We start from the raw sequence: 19447 nt of genomic DNA, 5'->3' as shown, positions 1-19447 counted from the left end.
ACAAGTTTTGGACAAATAGTTGAGAGTTCGGTGCTTGATAATAAAAAGTAAAATTTGATTGGCTATAATAAACAAATCAAATTGTAAAAATTAGAGATTTGATAACGAGAAAGCCTACAATTACACTTTCACAAATTTGGTGTATAGGAATCCTAACTTTATTCTTCATTGTCAACTTCACCCCTTTACATTTTATTACCAATTATTGGTCATGATTAAAAATATTATTTTCCCATAATTATTCTCTAATGGATCATGTAAGAATATTAATCCTGAAAATGTTTGAACTATGAAAGAATGGTCAAAGTATCTTAACGTAATTACGGGCGTAGAGTAACACCTTAGTAGGATATTACCTCACATGGGAGATTTTAAAGCCAAAAGGACAAAATAAATAAACAAACTAAACTATAAAGTAGGAATAAATGTTCCTCTTTATAATGTCTCAATTTGCATGCTCTGTAATATTTAAAATAAACTAATAAGACTTTTGTTATAATAATGTCCTAGAAATATATATATATTTATATATATATATATATATATATATATATATATATATATATATATATAAAAGATATCATGGCCTGATTCAGGATTAATTGCTCGGAACAGTTGCGCTTTGGTTGGGTGATACTTTCTCTCTTTTTTTTTATAGTCATTTTATCGGTATTTTGTTATTTTTTTATTTTTTTTTTTAAAATCAATAATTTATTAATTTTTTTTATATTTTATTCTTGATAATTAATGTATGTTTACTGAATAATGTGTTTATTCATTTTTTAATATACTTATTTCTTCTTTAACCACTTAAAAGATATAATAGGAAAATAAGTAATAAATACTTTGAAAAATTAAAATATCAATTATTTTGTTAATTCTTGTGCATAATCTTAAATGACAATGAAAAAAAAATAGAAAGAGTATTTGTAAGATGACACCAACTTTGTCCCAGACAGGTTTGGGAGTTGAGGTTTGTTTTTTTGGACATGTATCACTTAATCAGTAAAAATAACATTTCAAAAATAATATTTCTAAACCACTAAAAATAACATTTTCTAATTTTAAATTTGAGCCTTTTTAATTGGAAACATTTCAAAAAAAAAAATCACTTTAAAAAAAAAAAAACCCTTTTTTCAGGTTTATTTTCTCTATTCTTAATAAATGAAAATAAATTACAATGAATCTAAGTGGGCTCACTCTCAATTTAATCCAACCAATTTGTTTATCAGAAGAAAATCTCTCGATTTGTAACGACCCGGCAGGTCACTACACTCACCATCACAGTACACCGGAAACTCGAGACAGGATAGAACGAGTATATAAATATAGTGTCTAGAATATAAATATATACAATGTCCTACATCCGACTAGAGTTAGAGTGTAGAATACAAAATACATCCAAAGCCACTATATCAAGTAGCCGTAACAAAACAAAACAAAACATCCATAGGAGTCAGCTCCGCCTACCAGCTGCAGACTCACCACTAGCCACCACCTATCCCTGCTCTGCTCCCATACATAGTATGATCATTGCAGTCCAACCACATGGAAACAACAAAAGGGTAAGCTAGCATAAAAAGAAACAACATGTAGAAAGATTTAAGTAATATAAACAACTACAACTATCAACACTTCATCAATATACATCCCATCGGTTTTTCAACATGATCATCAATAAACATACAATGCGTCGTCACGCATATCAACTCAGAGATCTCCTACAACAACTCAGCCTTTCGGCCTACGTCAACTCAGCCTTGCGGCCTACAACAACTCACATCAATATTTCAGCACAACATAACTTATACATCTCAACATGTCAACTCACAGTTCAACAAATCAGCCACAACATAACCCCACTTCTCAACACATTCATCAGATATAATTTAATATCAATAATAACTTTATCTTCTAGACATCATTTCATAACCTTCTATTTCAATTCAACTCAGCACAAAACTTCATACATAACCATCCCATCTCCGCGCCCGGTGCACACGTGGCTGCGCCCAGCGCAGCGCAACCAGAGAGCACCAGGGGGCCAGCGCGCCCAGCGCAGGTGTGCCCGCGCCCAGCGGGACTCAACCAGAGAACCCAAAACTATCTCGCGCTTAGCGCAATAGTCGTTGCGCCCAGCGCTGGCCGGGCAGAGACTCAAGGAGTCCCATGCGCCCGGCGCACCAAAACCCGCGCCCAGCGCGGTGAAGGCAGAGACCTCCCTTGGTCTCGCGCCCAGCGCAATTCAAATTGCGCTCAGCGCCCACAAGGCAAAGACTCCTAAGGAGTCTCACGCCCAGCGCGACAAGGGGCGCGCTTAGCGCCCAAAAGAAGAACCAAAACCTGCCACAACTGGTATCGCGCCCAACACGGTCCAAGTCACGCCCAGCGCGGGTCAGCTAGAGACCCACATTCTCAAGCGCGCTCAGCGCACTCATCATTTCGCTCAGCGAGCTTAGCCAAATGGGGTCTCCTGGTGGCCACGCACCCAGGCGCGAAGAACCGCGCTCAGCGCGAAGCTCAGCAGCAGCCAACCATTTTCGAAAAACTCTTCAAAAATCTGTAGAGTAATAAGAGAACCCCACATGCAATCGGTTCGATTTACTATAATTCCATCCAAGAGTCCAAAAATACCACCTTTTTCAACATGCAACAACAATTCAAAGATTTTCCCCAAAATTTCTCAACAACCCCGAAAACCCCAAAGAAAACAAGCTTTCCTTCAATTCAACCACGAATTATCCATCAATCAGCATCTAATGAGTTTCTAGAACTCGTCCACAACCACAAACAGCGAAAAAAGAAACAAAAGTACTAGCTTCCCTTACCTTGGCCAAAGATTCCAAGCTTCGGGTGGAAAAGAATGAAGGAGAAGAGAAGCTTGGAAGTGAACGGAGAAGAAATCAGCTGGAGGAATCAGTTCACACTCCCTAAGCACCTTCAGCTGCCAAGAATTGCCACCAGCCAAAAGAGAGAAAAGGAGAAGTGAGTATTTGGAGAGAAAATGAGTTGTGTGGGGAAGGGTGAGTGAGGCTGAAGAAAAAGAGTGTAAGGGTGAAAATGGAAAATGAAAAAAAATAGGGTCCTCACACGATTTATTTCTCTTCTGTTTTTTTTTTCAATCAAACAATATTCATTCCCATCTATTTCTTTCGAATATCTTTTCTGTCTGCACTTGTATTTTACAATTTTTTTCTCCTATTTACACATCTTGTGCAGGGAATTTTACCTTTTTGTGCTGTTATGCAACTGAAGGAGTTCAAAGTTTGATCCAAATTTGCATATTTTACAAATTCAAGTTCAAGGCCTAAGCTACAATTTCGTTTCCCAACTCAAATGTTATCTTGGCTCCATGATCTGCATAGTACACAGATTTTGGGTTTTACAAAACATAGTATAGTAATAGAACCTGCAATGAACTCATATGGACTTCCTCAGGCACCTACTTCTAATCCATACCATCGCGTTGTAGTTCAAACTATCAAATTTAGATTAAAATTCTGACTTTTGTGCCAAGGTTTCGGACTTCCACTTTAATTTTATTTTCTTCACCCACATAATCCTTGAAACCATAAAAGTCAATCATTTTAATCCCCAATTTCACAAAAAGTTATTTACTTTAATATTTAATATCAGTAAAAAAAAGTATAATTGCAATTTAACATATAAAAAAATATAACGGTAGGCAAACACTAAGGTGACGGACAATTGTATTTGATTTCCATTTTCAAAGTGTTTTTAGTTGTCAAAATGCAACAAAAAAACTATTCAAAACTAGCAAAGAGTGATACAAGACACAAAACAAAGTATAGTATCAAGAAAAAAGTTGAACAAGGTGAAAACAAATGATGAGAAAATATCTCTCAATTGTTTTTGGTTTTTTTGTTTTCAGAAAACTTATTTTGAAAACAAATTTAAATCTTAATAAATTTTAGATGAAAAATTGATTGCTGAGTAATGCAAAATTATTTTAGAAAACAGTTTTTAAAACCAAAAAATGAAAAAGAAATCAAACATGGCTTCATAATCTTAGAGATTCTGTTGGGAAAAAAATCCAGAACAGCAGGCATATAACAGATTGAGAAAACTTTCTTGCACCAAAATTTATGGCTTTCTTGATTTAGTCAAGCTAGAGGACTTATTCACCACTAAGAGGATTCAATATATTTCAAACTTTTTATGGATTGATGCAGCTATTATGCTCATAGAACTAATAGTATAAATGTATGTTTAAGTAAACTTTTCCAGAAAGACTTCTAGAAAGAATAATCGAAATAAACTTTTTCATAAGTTAAAATTAACTTATGAAAAACTAATTTGCAAAAGATTTATTTTATTTTCAGAAACTTTTCCGTTTTTTCTTCTCATTCTTTTTTCTATAAGTGTTTCTGAAAATATTTATTCAAACAGACCCTAAATATAGTTTCCACAAGACTAGCTAAAGAATTGCAACAACTGATGGAATTATATTTAGCAGAGGTATTATTAAAAGAAATATATGTATATATAAATGGAAAACCAAAAGGATAGTTCACAAAGCAGACTCCACTCTCTCCCTAATACAAGAACCTAGTCTTTTCACAGATTGATCATCAAAAGAGGTATTAATCTCCTTAATTTTAGACACAAAGTCCATAGCTTCTTCATATTTCCCTGCTTTACAATAACCATCAACTACAATCTTGTAAGTTAGTTCATTAGGCCTGCAATTGTGCTCAATCATAAATCTAATGACTTCATTTGCTTCATCAAACAACTCCATTCCTACATAGCCTGACAAGAAAGTATTGTATGTAACTATACTTGGTTGAATCCCCTTAGTGGTCATCTCTGAGAGAACTCTAATAGCCTCCTGCATGAGCCCTTTTCTACAAAATCCCTTGATAACAGTATTATAAGAAACAACATCTGGCTTTGGACCAGTGTTTTGAATTCCCTTGAGCACTTCTTCTGCTTTCCAACACTCACCCTCTCGGACATACAAATCCATCAAGCTGTTATAAGTGAAAAGATTTGGCTGCAATCCAGTTTCGTGAACAAAATGCAGCATTTCGCGGGCCTTTGAAAACATCTTGTTCCGGGCAAACATTGAAAGCATGGAGTTAATTACAACCAAATCAGGTTTGTATCCATACTTTTGCAGTTCATCAAATGCCCTCTCCATTCCCCTAAGGTCTCTGCACTTGTGGTTTGATAGGACAAGGGTTTTCAAAAGTATCCAACTAGGAAAGACATGACCATCATAAATTTCTTTCTCAATCTTCTCAATCCCCTTGACATTCCCAGCCTTGGAATAACAATGGAGCAACAGTGAGTATGAAGTTTCATTAGGCTTAAAGCCCTTCATCCGCATGTCCTGAACGACAGATTCAGCCGCTTTCCAATCGCCTCGCCGAGCAAGGGCATTTAGAAGAGCATTGTAAGTTGTTACACATGGAGTAAAGCCTGCTTTAACCATTTCCCCATACATTTTTGCAGAATCAACTTCAGATCCACACCGAGCGTATGCACTAATCAATGTATTGAATGTGTCTTTGTCAGGCTCAAATCCACAGTTTTTCATTTCCCTCAAGACCTTCTTAACATAATTGTGCTTACCCTCCTCGCCACATACAGCAAGCATGGTGTTCCATGTGGCGCGATTAGGAGCACATCCATTCGATTTCATCTCACAGAGAACCTCAATAATGTCTTCGAATCTTGACTTCTTGCCTAGCATGGCAAGAACAGAGTTGTATGTGTATACATTGGGAGCACAACCTGAGTCCTTCATCTTGCTGAACAACTTTAACGCCTCATCCTCCCTTGCTGCCTTACCATAGGCATCAATTACAGTGGTATAAGTAATAGCATTTGGCATTACTCCTTTGCTTGTCATTGTGTCTATGACATCCATCCCTTCATCAAGAAACCCAGCTCTTACATACGTTGCTGCAAGCTCATTGTATGTAACAGAATCAGGAGGGCAATTATTATCCTCCATTTCTTTCAAGATGTTCAAGGCCTCAGTGTAAATTCCAGCTTTTCCAAAAACCTGCAGCAAAGAGTTATACGTAACAGTTCCTGGTTTATAACCATTCAATTTCAAATCAGCCAAAAACTTCCTTGCTTCATCTAGCATACCCTCTCTCCCACAAGCAGAGATCACAGTGCTGCAAGTAAACTCATCAAACTCAAGCCCTTTACCCCTCATCTCATCCAACAACTCCAAGATTCGGTTCCAAGAACGACCCATCTTGCCATAAACATCAAGCATAACATTGTAAGTGACCAAAGTTGGATCAAGACCAATCTCCTTCATCTTCTCAAACATGTCAATAGCCCGTTTATACTTCCCCGTTCGAGCATACGCATGAAGAATGGTGGTGTAAGCACGGACATCAAGCGAGTATTCCTCCACAGGAATTAAATCAAACAACTTAGATGCAATTGAATGCTGTGACTCTCTCCCCAATATCCTAACCATCAATTCAACAACCTGATTGTCCAACCTCAAATTTTGACGACTCCCAAAATGCAACCAACCCCATTCAAACAGCAAAAGCGCCCTTTCCCAGTTCCCAGAAAGGTCCAAGGCTTTCAACAGGCTGGGAAAATCAACCTCAAGCAACTCAAACTCAGCAGAGTTGAAAAAACCATTCAATTCATGCAAAGGTGACCCAACAATTGAACTGAGCAGCAACTTACCTCTGTCTGATAAAAATCCAAACTTTGAATCATCAAATTGGTTCTGATCAAATATGGGGGCAGAAGCTGAAGTGGGGTGCTTTGAATGAAGGGAACTAAAATGGGTGGTGTCACTCTGAGAAGGTGGCTGAGCGGTGATGGGAACTGAAGAGAGATGCTGAAGATGTTGGAGAAGGGAATCCAATTGAAAAGAAGGAGGTGGTGATGGTGAAGGGGATTGTGGAGGAAAAGAAATGGGCTTGAATTTCAAAGTTTGTGTTGGTCTTTGTGCAGGAGCTGCTGGTAAAAGTGGCCTATTGGGGAAAAGGGTACCCTCCATTGCCACCAGCAAGTGAAATGGAAACTGAAAAAGTGTTTTAAGGATTCAGGATTTGGACATAAGGATGAGAATGAAAGCAAATGGATTGAATTTGAGTGTGCAAAATGGAATGTGCGGAGAAAGAAAAGATAGAGAGAGGATGACCCGCAGTGAAAGTAGTGACTCCTGTTGAAAATGTGTTAATCTCATTATCTGACTCTTGGCTCTTGATGAACACTATTAACCCCAAAAAAAAAACTAACTATTAGAAACTGAGAAAATTCTTTTTTTCTTTTTTTTTCTTTTTGTTGAATTTGTTCTTTCTTTCGATTCTTATGTTTAAAATCCAATCAAATAAAAATATAAAAAAATTCTTCTTATTTTTTTTTAAAGGTCGTGTAATGTTTTATTCATACAAAAATTATTATCTTTTACTTGTGATTTAGGCTAAGTGTTATTTTTAGACCAGAATATTAGGACAAGTTTAAAGTAGAGTTATCTAAATAACATTTGAAATATTAATATTTTGAGATTTAATATTCTGAATAATTTATTTAACATGTATTACGTATTTTTAGAAGATTATGCATTTGTTTTTTATTTAATAATTATTATTATTTTAAATGAAAAATTAATCACCAAACGTATTTATTTAATAATTCTATATTTTATTATTACTATACTTAGTAATTTTTTTTATTTATTAAAAAGTAAATCATTGTTCCTTAAAAAATAAAAAAAATATAAAGCAAAATTACCGATACAATTCAAATAGTAACAAAAAAATAGGAATAAAAAACAATTAAAATTTAATATTACTAGTATTTTAACTTGTAAATATATTTTATATAAAAATTATAATAAATAGACACTTTTCACAAATAAAAATCATATAAATTAAAATTTATAATAAATAAAATTTTTGGTTATATAAGATATATTTTAATATTATAATAAATAACTTATATCGTGATAAAATTAATTTTAACCATTGATAATTTTAAATATTGAAATTTAATTTAAAAGTTAAAATAAGAATTAATGATAAATTGAAAGAGATAATAGATAGAAATTTTTAAAAAAATTCTTAAAAATACTATTGTTTATATATAAAAAAAAAAAACTAAAACCGTTCTCTGTAACGACCCGGCTGATCATTACACATTGCACAACAAAAAACACCACACAGAGAGAACAAATATATATATATATATATATATATATATATATATATATATATATATATACAAGGTCCAATCTGAGTTAAACATCAGAGTAAACAAATTACATCCAAAATAGCCAACTAGTGGCCAAAAATAACAAAACAACAAACTTCCATCTGCCAGCTGCAGACCTGCTTCAAGACCAGCCTATCCCTGTTCTGCTCTCATACATAGTATGATCATCGCAATCCAAACCACATGAAAATAATAAAGGGTAAGCTAGTGAAAAGAAAACAACATATATATAAATATATGAATAAACAATTACAGCTATCAGCACATCATCAGCATACAGTTCATCAACTATACAGCATAAACAGCACTAAACACAAAATGCGTCGTCACACATATCAGCTCGGAGATCTCCTACAACAGCTCAGCCTTACGGCCTACAACAGCTCAGCCTTACAGCCTACAACAGCTCAGTCTTACGGCCTACAACAGTTTATATCAGCATACAGCACAGCACAGCTTACAGCAATATCAACTTACAGCACGGCTAAACATCTTACAACATAGCATTATCATCTTACAGCACATCTAAACAACTTACATCACAACAATATACATCAACTACAACTTTAATCAGCAATAACATCTAACAGCATGGCATATTCATCAATTACAGCTCATACTCAGCATAGACAACATATAAGGAAACAACACATACGCGCCCGGCGTGGCACAACCAGAGAGTACCAGGGAATCAGCGCGCTCGACGCAATTCCTATTGCGCCCGGCATGAGGGAAGGCAGAGACCTCACAAGGCCTCATAAGCCCGGCGTGCTAATCCCGCGCTCAGCACAAGAAAGTAGAGACCTCCCTAGGGTCTCACGCTCGGCGCAATAATTGCGCCCAGCGCCACCTCTAGTAAAGACTCCCAAGGAGTCTCTATGCCTGGCGAGACAAGGTCACGCTCGGCGCCACACCAGAACCCCAAAACTTGAGTCATCCACTAATATCGCGCCCAACGCTGTCCCACCACGCCCGGCGTGGGCCATCTAGAGACTCATATCCTCAAGCTCGCCCGGGGCATTCACCATTACGCCCGGCGTGCTTGCCCAAATGGAGTCTCTGATGGTCATGCACCCGGTGCGAAGAACTGCGCCCGGCGTGATACCCAGCAGCAACCCTCAAACTTTCGAAAATCTCTTCAAAACCTGCAAAATAACCAGGAAAATCCACATGCAATCGGCCCAAAACATCACATTTTCATCAAAGAGTTCAAAAACACCATCTTTTTACACATGCACCCACAAATCAAAGAAAACCCAAATTTCTCCCAAAACCCCGAAAAACCCGAAAATGAATTTTCTTCACTTCTCAACCAAGAATCAACCATCAACAAGCACCTAATGAGTTTCTAGTACTCATTTACTACCAAAGAACAACAGAATCTAGCTTCCCTTACCTCGGGACAAAGATTCTGAGCTCCGGGAAGAAGAATGGCTCAACGAAGGGGGAGAAACGGACGGAGAAAATGAGAGACTTCAGCTAGCTATCACTTCACCACTACACAATACCTTGAGAGAGCAAGGGATAGAAGAACAATTAGAAGAAATGAGAGAATGCAAGTGAGGGAGAAAAGAGAGGCTCTGCGGGGAGGGGAAAGGAGTGGGTCTCACATTCTCATTTAAAAATATTCATTAAAATATTCTTATTTAAGAAAATTATTCTAACTTATATTTTAGTAAGTCTAATGTACAGGAAAAATATTTATTTTATATATCTATAATTTATGATAAGTTAATTCTTTTAGTTTAAGTTTATAATAAATAAATTATATTATAATATAAAATTATTAATAACATTTTCATAAATACTAAAATTTAATGTAAAACTTAAAATGAAAAAGATAAACTGAAAAGGGCTAGAAGTTGAGGGGAAAAAAACATTCCCATTAAAAAATAGTTAAAAATGTTAAAGAACGAGATCTACAAAGTAAAACATTCGTTAAAAAATATGTCTAAAAATATCCTGATTCAATATATCTATTCTAATTTAATATATATAGGGTAATTTAATGAATAAAGATATACATAAAATTATTATTAACAATTTATTTAAACAATAGTATTAAATTGATAAAATAATATTTTTTAAATCGTAAGAGGTTGCGAAAAATTTATAAAACAAAAACCTTTCTCATTGTATAATTAAAAATATTGGTTAATACCTAAAACACTTTCATACGATATAGTGATTCTAATTTAATATATATAATAAAATTTTAAACTATTTGAATAGAATCCAAGTTTTTTCTCATGACTAGAGTAACTTTTTTTTTTTCTTGTCAAAGGTGATTAATTCGAACTAAACTTGGTTTTTTCATTTATTAGAAATAATTTTATGGTAATTATTGAAGTAGATAGATTTGAAAAAAAAACATAAAAATCCAACACAGATAAGACGTGACTCACATATACAATACAATTATCTTCAAAGTCAAAGTAATTGTTGTTGTAATAAAATAATGAATAAATGAATGATGTAATTACATGCACAACTGTAGCCGATAAAAAAAAATTGCACAACTGTAATTATTAAATATTTCTCTTACTAAAGTTGTAATGATAACCACAATTTAATAGGAGGTTGTTGAGTAGCATTTTTAAGTTATTGCAAATCACATGATAAAATGTAAATAAATATTTACTAAAGATATGTTTCTAAATACATTTTTAAGAGAAAAAAAAATATAACACTTGGATAGGTTTGGGTTAGTAAGAAACTAATTGAGTTTGGTGTTATAAACCATTTTCTTTCTTTCCCTTGGCCCAAAAATAGCAGGATCCAAACCTTGTAAAGAGTAACCCATTTTCTTTTGGCTCATGATATATACACCTCTTTTTTTTTTAATAAGTATACCTCCTTTATTTTTTTTTATAAAAATTATAAAATATTGTAGTTTTTTTTTAAAATTTTCTAATTTTACACTTTCAACTTTCAATTTGCTACTTTCTTCTTCTTTTTCACACATTTTTTTTTTTTAATTTTCATATGCTACCAAAATAAGTGGATAAAAGAAAGGTAAGGGAATGCATATAAAAATTGAAAAAAAGAAGAAAGATGTGTGAAAATAAAAAGCACTAAATTAAATGTTGTGGATGTAAAATTAAAAAAATAAAAAATAAAAAATTAAGAATATTTTAGAAAATTTTTTTTAAAAAGGAGATGTACTTATAGAAAAAGGAGGTGTATATATCATGAGCCTTTTCTTTTTTCATCTGTGTTTGTTCTTTTGGGCTAGGTACTGGCGGAGCCCATAGAGAACTGTCATCTCTCCCTTTTTTCCAGTGGGTTGAAAGCCCAACATCACAACACTTGTATAGGGTTAGGTAAAATCTAATGGACAGTGCTTCAACATCCTTGTTATTTTATATCTAATTAATTGTAACTCAAGTTTTTCTGAATAATTTTTTCTAATACTTATGAGAAAAACATAGATGATTTTTTTTAAGTTAAAATTAAGTAATATATAAGTTAAGTTTAATTCTTTATATTAACTTCTTCAAAAGTTTTTTTAATATATATAAATTAATTTTAATTTATGTATAAGTTTTATTTTTTCTTTTTATCTTTTTATTCTACAAGTACTTGTGGAAAAAATTATTTAAGCAAATTATCAGTTAGCTAGCTAGTTTATTTTGGATGAGTTAGTTAGATAGTTATTTGCCTATACATGACTATATAAATAAGGAAACACTTGAGATACAATGAAGGTTTTTATCATCCTAAGAGAATTTTTGATAAACGATAAATTTTTTTATGTATGAAAATCATCACTCCTAAGAATTATAAATTGTAAGAATCATAATTCTTATAAATCATAGAAATTTATTTGATTGGTAATAAATGTTTATGAAAATATTTTTAAATGGTACCTAAAAATTAAGAATTTTCCATGCACTAACTAAGTAAATAAAGATAATATGACATTTTTATTGTATTAAAATTTTATTTATATTTCAAGAAAGTTAGTTTTTCACCTCCCTGCATGAGAACATTTTTGTAAGAAACCTATGCAAAAATCATTCTCGAAAAATAATATTTTCTATAAATGTTATTTTTTAAGTAACAAATCGAATGCATAAAACTAACATTTCCAACATCAAGTTTTTAAGAAAGTAAATTTTTTTGTGTACCAAACACCCTCTAAGTATTATATTTATGGAATTAGATGTCAATATACGGACAAATCAAAATTTTCTCACTAATTTAGAATTTATACAATTGATCACACATATCATGCACTCTCTTAGTGTGATCCTCCTTAATACTTGTTCAACCACTCATCATCACTTCAGAGTCCTAGATAGTGGGGACTTTCTCCATGGGTCCTTCGTTATCATATTAGAGGAGTTTTCAAAGATAATTTCATCAACAAATTTCACAAGTTTACAATAAGCAAAAGTAGAAGGTTTGTTAGAAAAGTTAAATACTTTGAGACAGTTTCCAAGTCAACATGACCTTCCATAATGTCATCATGGTCATACGTAGTCCTCATAATAGGTTATGATTTCCATTGGTCATGCACGACTGTGCTTCCTTCACAAAAAATACATTTTTATTAAAATTTATTTAGGTTTTCTTAAGTTATTATTCTTCTAACCCTAAATAAATATAAAAAAAATTGAGTAAAAAATTATATAAATTGGTTAAATATTAACCCAAATTTCCCGTGCCAAATACAGTTCAAGAAAAACGTGAATTAGAGGGAAAATGACCCCTCGCAAATTCCTTGCTAAATTCAAGTCGTTAATTTCTAACAGACAACTATCCCTCGCAATTCTCTCGCTAAATCCCTTCAAAATATATATATATATATATATATATATATATATATATATATATATATATATATATGAGAGCACATTTAATCTTAAAAATAAATAAAATGATCAAAAGTATAATTTCACCTTCATAAAAGTTGAAGATAATTATTCAATCTTAAATAAATAAACAATTTGTGAGGGATTTGCTCCCTAAATTTGCAAGGGATTTGTGAAGGAGATGTGAAGGACTGAATATGTAATTTGCAAGGGACAAGAAAGAGCCATTCTCCTTTGCTATTTTGTGAGAGATTAGCAAGCACAAATCTCCTCGCTATTTCACAAGGGATTAGTGAGGACTTTGCAAAGGATTTATTTCATTGCTCACTTGCGAGGGAGTTGCGACAAAACACCTCCTTCACTAAATGAAAGATTCATTTTTAGGTGAAGTCAACAATTTTGCGAGGGCTTTGCAAGAATTTTGCAAGCTTGGCGTCCCTTCACTAAATAACTATTAACTATAGCAAGGAGAAAAATTTGGTTGCAACTTTGTGACTGTTTAGCAAGGGAGTCATAAGGGAAACAATTTCTCGCCAATCCGTCAAAAAATAGTAATGGAATAATGAGACAAGTCTATCCCTCTCCACTCCTTTGCTAATTAGTGACAAATTAGCGAGGGATTTTTTCTATTTGATGAAAACTTAAAGAATAAAAGAGGAAAAATGAGAAAGGAAAAATCCAATATAGGAGAGAGTCAGTTATATATCCTAAAACCATCGAAGTATAAATTTTATAAAATAATTTGAAGCCTAATTAAAAGGATAATATCAAGTCAAGTCAAATGATACAAAAAACCAAGTCTAAATAAAATAAAATATTTATCTTTTTGTAAGTAGTAAAGTAGTTTCAAAAATATTTTTTGAATTGATTAAATAAGGATATTAACCTATTGAAATAATATCCACTCAAAATACATAACATCGAGTGAGGGTTGAGTAGTCAAAATGGCCCAACTCAACTTACTTAGCCCTAACCTATGTTGGGTTGGGCCAAAAAACATGTAGGATTGAGAAACCCTAGATAAAAAGCTAGGAAGGCCAACACAAACAAGTTGAATATATTATGCAATGTTGAGTTGAAGATACTTGAGTCAAAATGAAATTGAAAATACTCTAGATGAAGCTTAGTTGAAGATATTTTACTCGAGGCCCAATTAAAAATAGTTTAGCCAAGGTCGGGTTCAAGATACTTTAGTTGAAGTTGAGTTGAGAATATTTTGACCAAGTTGAAAATAATTTGCCTAAAATTGAGTTAAAGATACTCGAACTAATGCCAAATATTAAAGATGCTCCTACCAAATTCAAGTTGAAGGTACTCTAGCTAAGGCTAAATTGAAGATGACATAATTGAGGTTGAGTCAAATATGCCCTGATCGAGGATGAGTTTAAATTATATCCCAACCGAGTCCAAGCTGAAAATACTATAATTGAGGTCACAATAAAGATAGTCTAGATGAAGCCATGTTAAAGATACTCTAGCTAAAGGTGAGTTAAATTATTCTAGCCAAGACCCAACCAAAGATGTTATGACTAAGACCATGTAGAAGATGCCTAGGTTGAGATCAAGTTGAAGATGTTCTAGATGAGGATGAAATGAAGATGAATTGGATGAGGTTAAGTTGAAGATGTGATAGTTGAGGTCAAGTTGAAGGTACATTTATAGGGGGCAATCTAAAAATTTCTTATCTAAAGGCAAGCCAAAATTGTGTTGGCCAAAGTTGATGTAAAGATGTGCTAGTTGTTGTTGAGCCAAAAATGTCATGGTCGAGGCTGAGCCAAAATTGAACCAAATGAGGCTAAGCCTAACATGATCTAGTTGAGGGCAAGCCAAAGATGTGTTGGTCAAAGCTAAGTTAAAGGTATTTTGGTAAGATTGAGTCAAAGATATCATGACTGAGGTAGAGTTGAAGGTGCAATGGATGCAATTGAGTTGAAGATGTTTTAATCTAGGTTAAGTCAAAGATGTCATGGTCGAGGTTGAGCCAAAGATGACTTATATGAGTTTGAGCCAAAGATCAATTGAATAAGGCCGAGGTAAAGATGCCCTAAGATAAACATGCATTGGTTAAATTTGAGCCATTAATTGATGCATTGGCCGAAGTTGAGTCAAAGATGTCATGGTTGAAGTTAGGCTGAATATATCTTTACCAAGGCTAAGTTGATGTTGTCATGGCTGAGATCAAGCTAAAAAGGCCTTGGTTCAGGTTAAGTTGAAGATGCATTGGTCTAGGTGGAGCCAAAGATGTCTTAGTTGAGACCAAGCTAAAGATGCCTTGCCTGAGGTTAAGTGGAAGATACCTTTGATGAGGTATAATTTAAGATACTTTGGCCAATACTAAGGTAAGACACATTGGTTAAGACCAAGTTAAAAATACTCTAGTTGAGACTAACTTGATTTTTTTTTCTTGAAATAATTAAGAAAAAATAATATTTGAAATAGTTATAATGTGTGGAGTGCCCCTTAATCTTTGGGCCCAATCACTTTATTAAGTGAGCTCTATTGGTTAGGGCTCTTTTTTAGCCCCTTTTGTGTTAGACAAGTAGCCTCATATAACTTAAGAGGGGGGGGGGGGGGGGGGAGTGAATTAAGTTTTCCAAGTTTTCCTCTTTTAAAAGTTTTTCGAATTACTTTCTCATAAATTCAATTCCTTAGATAAATTTATATGTAAAGAATGAAGATGCATACTACTTAAACACAATCAAAGGAATAAATAAAAGAGTAAGGAGAAGGAATTGCAAACTCGTTTTATACTAGTTCGACCAATTTTGCCTACGTCCAGTCCTCAAGTCTTCAACTTGAGATTTCACTATTCTTGTAGACCTTACAAGACTTGAATCCTCCAACACCTTGGAACTTCCCTTCCTTGTGTTAAGATTCAAAACCACCCAGGAGAAAAACACTTTCTCCTTTACAAATTGAATGATAGAATGAGTTTTTCAAAATAACTCTCTTGAAGAGTAGATATTACAATATGGTTCACCTTATAGAACTCTTAAATAATTTTCAAGTAATTATGGCCAAGAAGTTTTTGTACTAGTTTTTCACATGTGAGTTCTTAACCCTTTAAAGAAAAATTATACATATTTACAGATAAGAATCCCATGGTTGTATCTCATGAAAAGGTGTAACTCTTGTGTTCTTGTGAAAAGATACACGGGTAATCGATTACAAGGGATTGGTAATCAATTACAACGGTTATAAATTTCAAAATAATTGAAACGTTGTATCTTAATATTCAAATTTTAAAGTTTCCTTTCCTGGTAATCGATTATAAGGGCTGGTAATCGATTACGAGAACATACTGTTACATTGTTTCAAAAACTTTTATGTAGAAAACTTCATAACAATAATTTCTTTCACAAATCTCTTTCAAGAAATGATTTGAACTATTCTTTAAAGCTTTTATTAAGTCTTTTGAAAAATATTTTTACTTACTTTCAAAAGATTCAAAACTTGTTTAAATTTAAAGTGATTAAATTGAGATTTTTGAAAACTTATTCTTAAGGCCAAACATACTTGCAATTCTAAAGTATTCTTTTACATTTTTAGTTAAGTTGACAGGACTTATCTATTTAACTCTTGATATCTTGTTCCTTGATCAACTTGTTTTAGCTCAACCTTGAATTTTCTTCAATACTTTAAAATCACTTTGGCATCATCAAAACTTTTGTGCATATTTTCTTTCACAATTTGGTAGGCTAAAAAGGCTTAAGACCATTATTATAGAGTCAAGTGAATTGACTTTAAGACTTAAGGTGAAATTGACACTTTTAAGAGAAGGAATTTGAGTTTGTAGAATAATATATAAATTTGGAGGTATGCAATTCTTATAATAATTATATTTGATATATTAAAATATTTTTTAAATAATTTTATGAACCTATACAAATGGTATTGGATTACACTAACTATTGTGTATTTCATCTAAAGACATGTAGATGATTTCATCGGTGTGGAATCATCGTTGCTATAAGGTCATGTTGGAAAAAAAAAATACTATCGAAATCGGGAATGGATCCACTAGTACAAAAGACCCCTTTTACGTCGGGTATTTGAAGCCTTTTACGTCGGAAAAGTATCAGACGTCAATACGGGAGACGTAAAATTTACGCCGGGGGCCAAAAACCGACGTAAATTTACGTCGGACATGCCAAGGTCCGACGTAAAAAAGTCATGAAAATTAAAAAAAAAAAAAAAAAAACGAGTGCAAGCAGAACGGCCCGTTCTCCTTGGAGAACGTCCCGTTCTGCTTGGAGAACGTCCCGTTCTGCTTGGAGAACGGTCTGTTCTCCATGGAGAATGGGCCGTTCTCCAAGCAGAACGGCCCGTTCTGCTTGATAGACCCAGGCAGTGGTCACTTCCTTCTGCAGCTTCACAAACACGAAATGCAACACAAACATTATTACGAAAAATACATCTCAGAAAACACAAACATCGGTTAAGGAGTGGTCACTACCTCATAGAAAAACAGATGGATGTATGGTTAAGCCATTTCCATCAACACGCGAAGAAGAAACAACGCAACTCCGAAGAAGAAAAACAGAAAAACGTGAAGATGAGGAAGACAACCACGATTTGAGGAGGAGGCGGAGGGATGAGGAAGAATCCACAACGCGCGGGAGAACGTGAAGATGAAGAAGAATGCCATGATTTGAAATTTGTAGTGCGCGCTCTTCATTTAAGGAGTTATTTACGTCGGACCCATCGATGTCCGACGTAAATTTCCTCCTCTTATTTACGGAACTGCCACCGCGTTTTTACAACGTCGGGTGTGCTAGTTTCCGACGTAAATGAAGAGACGTAGTAGCTCCTTTTTCCACTAGTGATCCTCTCCAATTGAAAAAAATTGTCGACTATGTCCAATTTAAAAAAATCTACGCTGTTGGATAAAATGAATGACTGATGTGTATTCTTTAAAACTCATTGCTTCATTAAAATTTCCAAATCCTCAATTCGTTTTCTTTTATTTATTTTTATTTCGTCTTTCCCATAGAATCTTCATAACACATCAGTAACGGATTCAAAAATTTTAGATAGTGGGGGCAATACTTATTCCTATATTTGTAATATTAAAATTTTTACATATAACTTTTAAAAGTAGAATTATATATTATAATTATTTTTTACAAGTTTTTATATCTACAATTACGATTAAGGATGAAAATAAACTAGGTTAGACTATGTTATATTATAATTTAATAGGTTTGAATCCAACTTTCTTTAAAAATACATGTACTAAATATGACATATTTATCTCTCATAAATAAAAACATAAAAATAAATATGTTAAATTTTATAAAACCAAGTTTAATTTATTTATGATATAAACATGTTTTTAATATGTGATATAAATTTTTAGATGATAATTTATTTTAAAACATATTTTATAATAAAAATTATAAATAGAACATAAATTTTCTGATCTTTCCTATTGTCATATTTTAAAATCAACGTATACAATCTTACAATTTTTACTATTTTTATTTTTTTATCAACATATACAATAAACAGAAAGTACAAAAGGTAAACATGCAAGCTATAAATTTTATTTTATCATATATGAGAACTAATCTTATTTGAAAGTTTGACAAATATTAAATAAATAAACAGTTTCTTCGAATTTATATTTTATACATATAATGATTTAAATATATATTATTAGAATATAACTTTCATTTTTAAAATATATTATTTTTTTGAATAAAAAAATTGTGTATATTTAAAATGGTAGTGGAGCAAGTACCCACACTTAATTATATGTAGATCTGTCCCTGTCACACATAATAAGATCTTATACGTTAATATCGACGATTCATACTTGTTAAATTGGATACCTCCAATTCTTTTCGATAAGAGAGGATCCATTGGATTTATTGATAATATAAAGTTTTACATTAATAATATATAAGTAGGAGGATTCCTTTTATTTTAAATAAGAAGGATCTATCCACTTTAACAGTAAATTTATCTAAATTTATTTTATTTAATAATTTATATCTTATATTAAATTTTAATAACTCAATTATTAAATTAAAATTTTTTAATATATAAATCAAGTTTATAAATTAAAAAAAAATGAAAACTATTTAATATTTTTAGATTATGTTAGTATAATCTATATTTTTTTAAGATTGTCACTTTTTTTAGCTCAATTTGACCTTAGTTGGGTCATTGGATCATCGGGCCATTGAATCATTTGGTTAAGTTGTCCTAATTAAAAAAATATACTTAAGAATCTTAAATCCATTTTTATACAATAAAAAAAATTATAACATGATAAATTGATACTTTATAAGTCATGAAACTCTTAATGATTTTACATGTATATAATTTTTTCATAACTATCGCATTTGTATTTATTTATCCCATCAATTAGACCAACCTTTTCATGATAATTCCATACTTCA

The 19447-nt window shown here is 32.6% G+C and overlaps 1 protein-coding gene across 1 annotated transcript; it reads right to left on the bottom strand.

Moving 5' to 3' along the window:
* Nucleotides 1-4482: 4482 nt before the first annotated feature.
* LOC109793996 (Tetratricopeptide repeat (TPR)-like superfamily protein) lies at nucleotides 4483-7196 on the bottom strand. The gene has a single exon (XM_020353472.3). The coding sequence runs from the start codon at nucleotides 7004-7006 to the stop codon at nucleotides 4532-4534; it is 2475 nt and encodes an 824-aa protein (XP_020209061.1). The 5' UTR covers nucleotides 7007-7196; the 3' UTR covers nucleotides 4483-4531.
* Between the last annotated feature and the right edge of the window lie 12251 nt (nucleotides 7197-19447).

The sequence above is a fragment of the Cajanus cajan genome, chromosome 1, assembly GCF_000230855.2.
Source record: "Cajanus cajan strain Asha chromosome 1, NIPB_CcT2T_4, whole genome shotgun sequence".
Taxonomy (NCBI): domain Eukaryota; kingdom Viridiplantae; phylum Streptophyta; class Magnoliopsida; order Fabales; family Fabaceae; genus Cajanus; species Cajanus cajan.
This window is presented reverse-complemented; position numbering and strand designations above follow the sequence as displayed.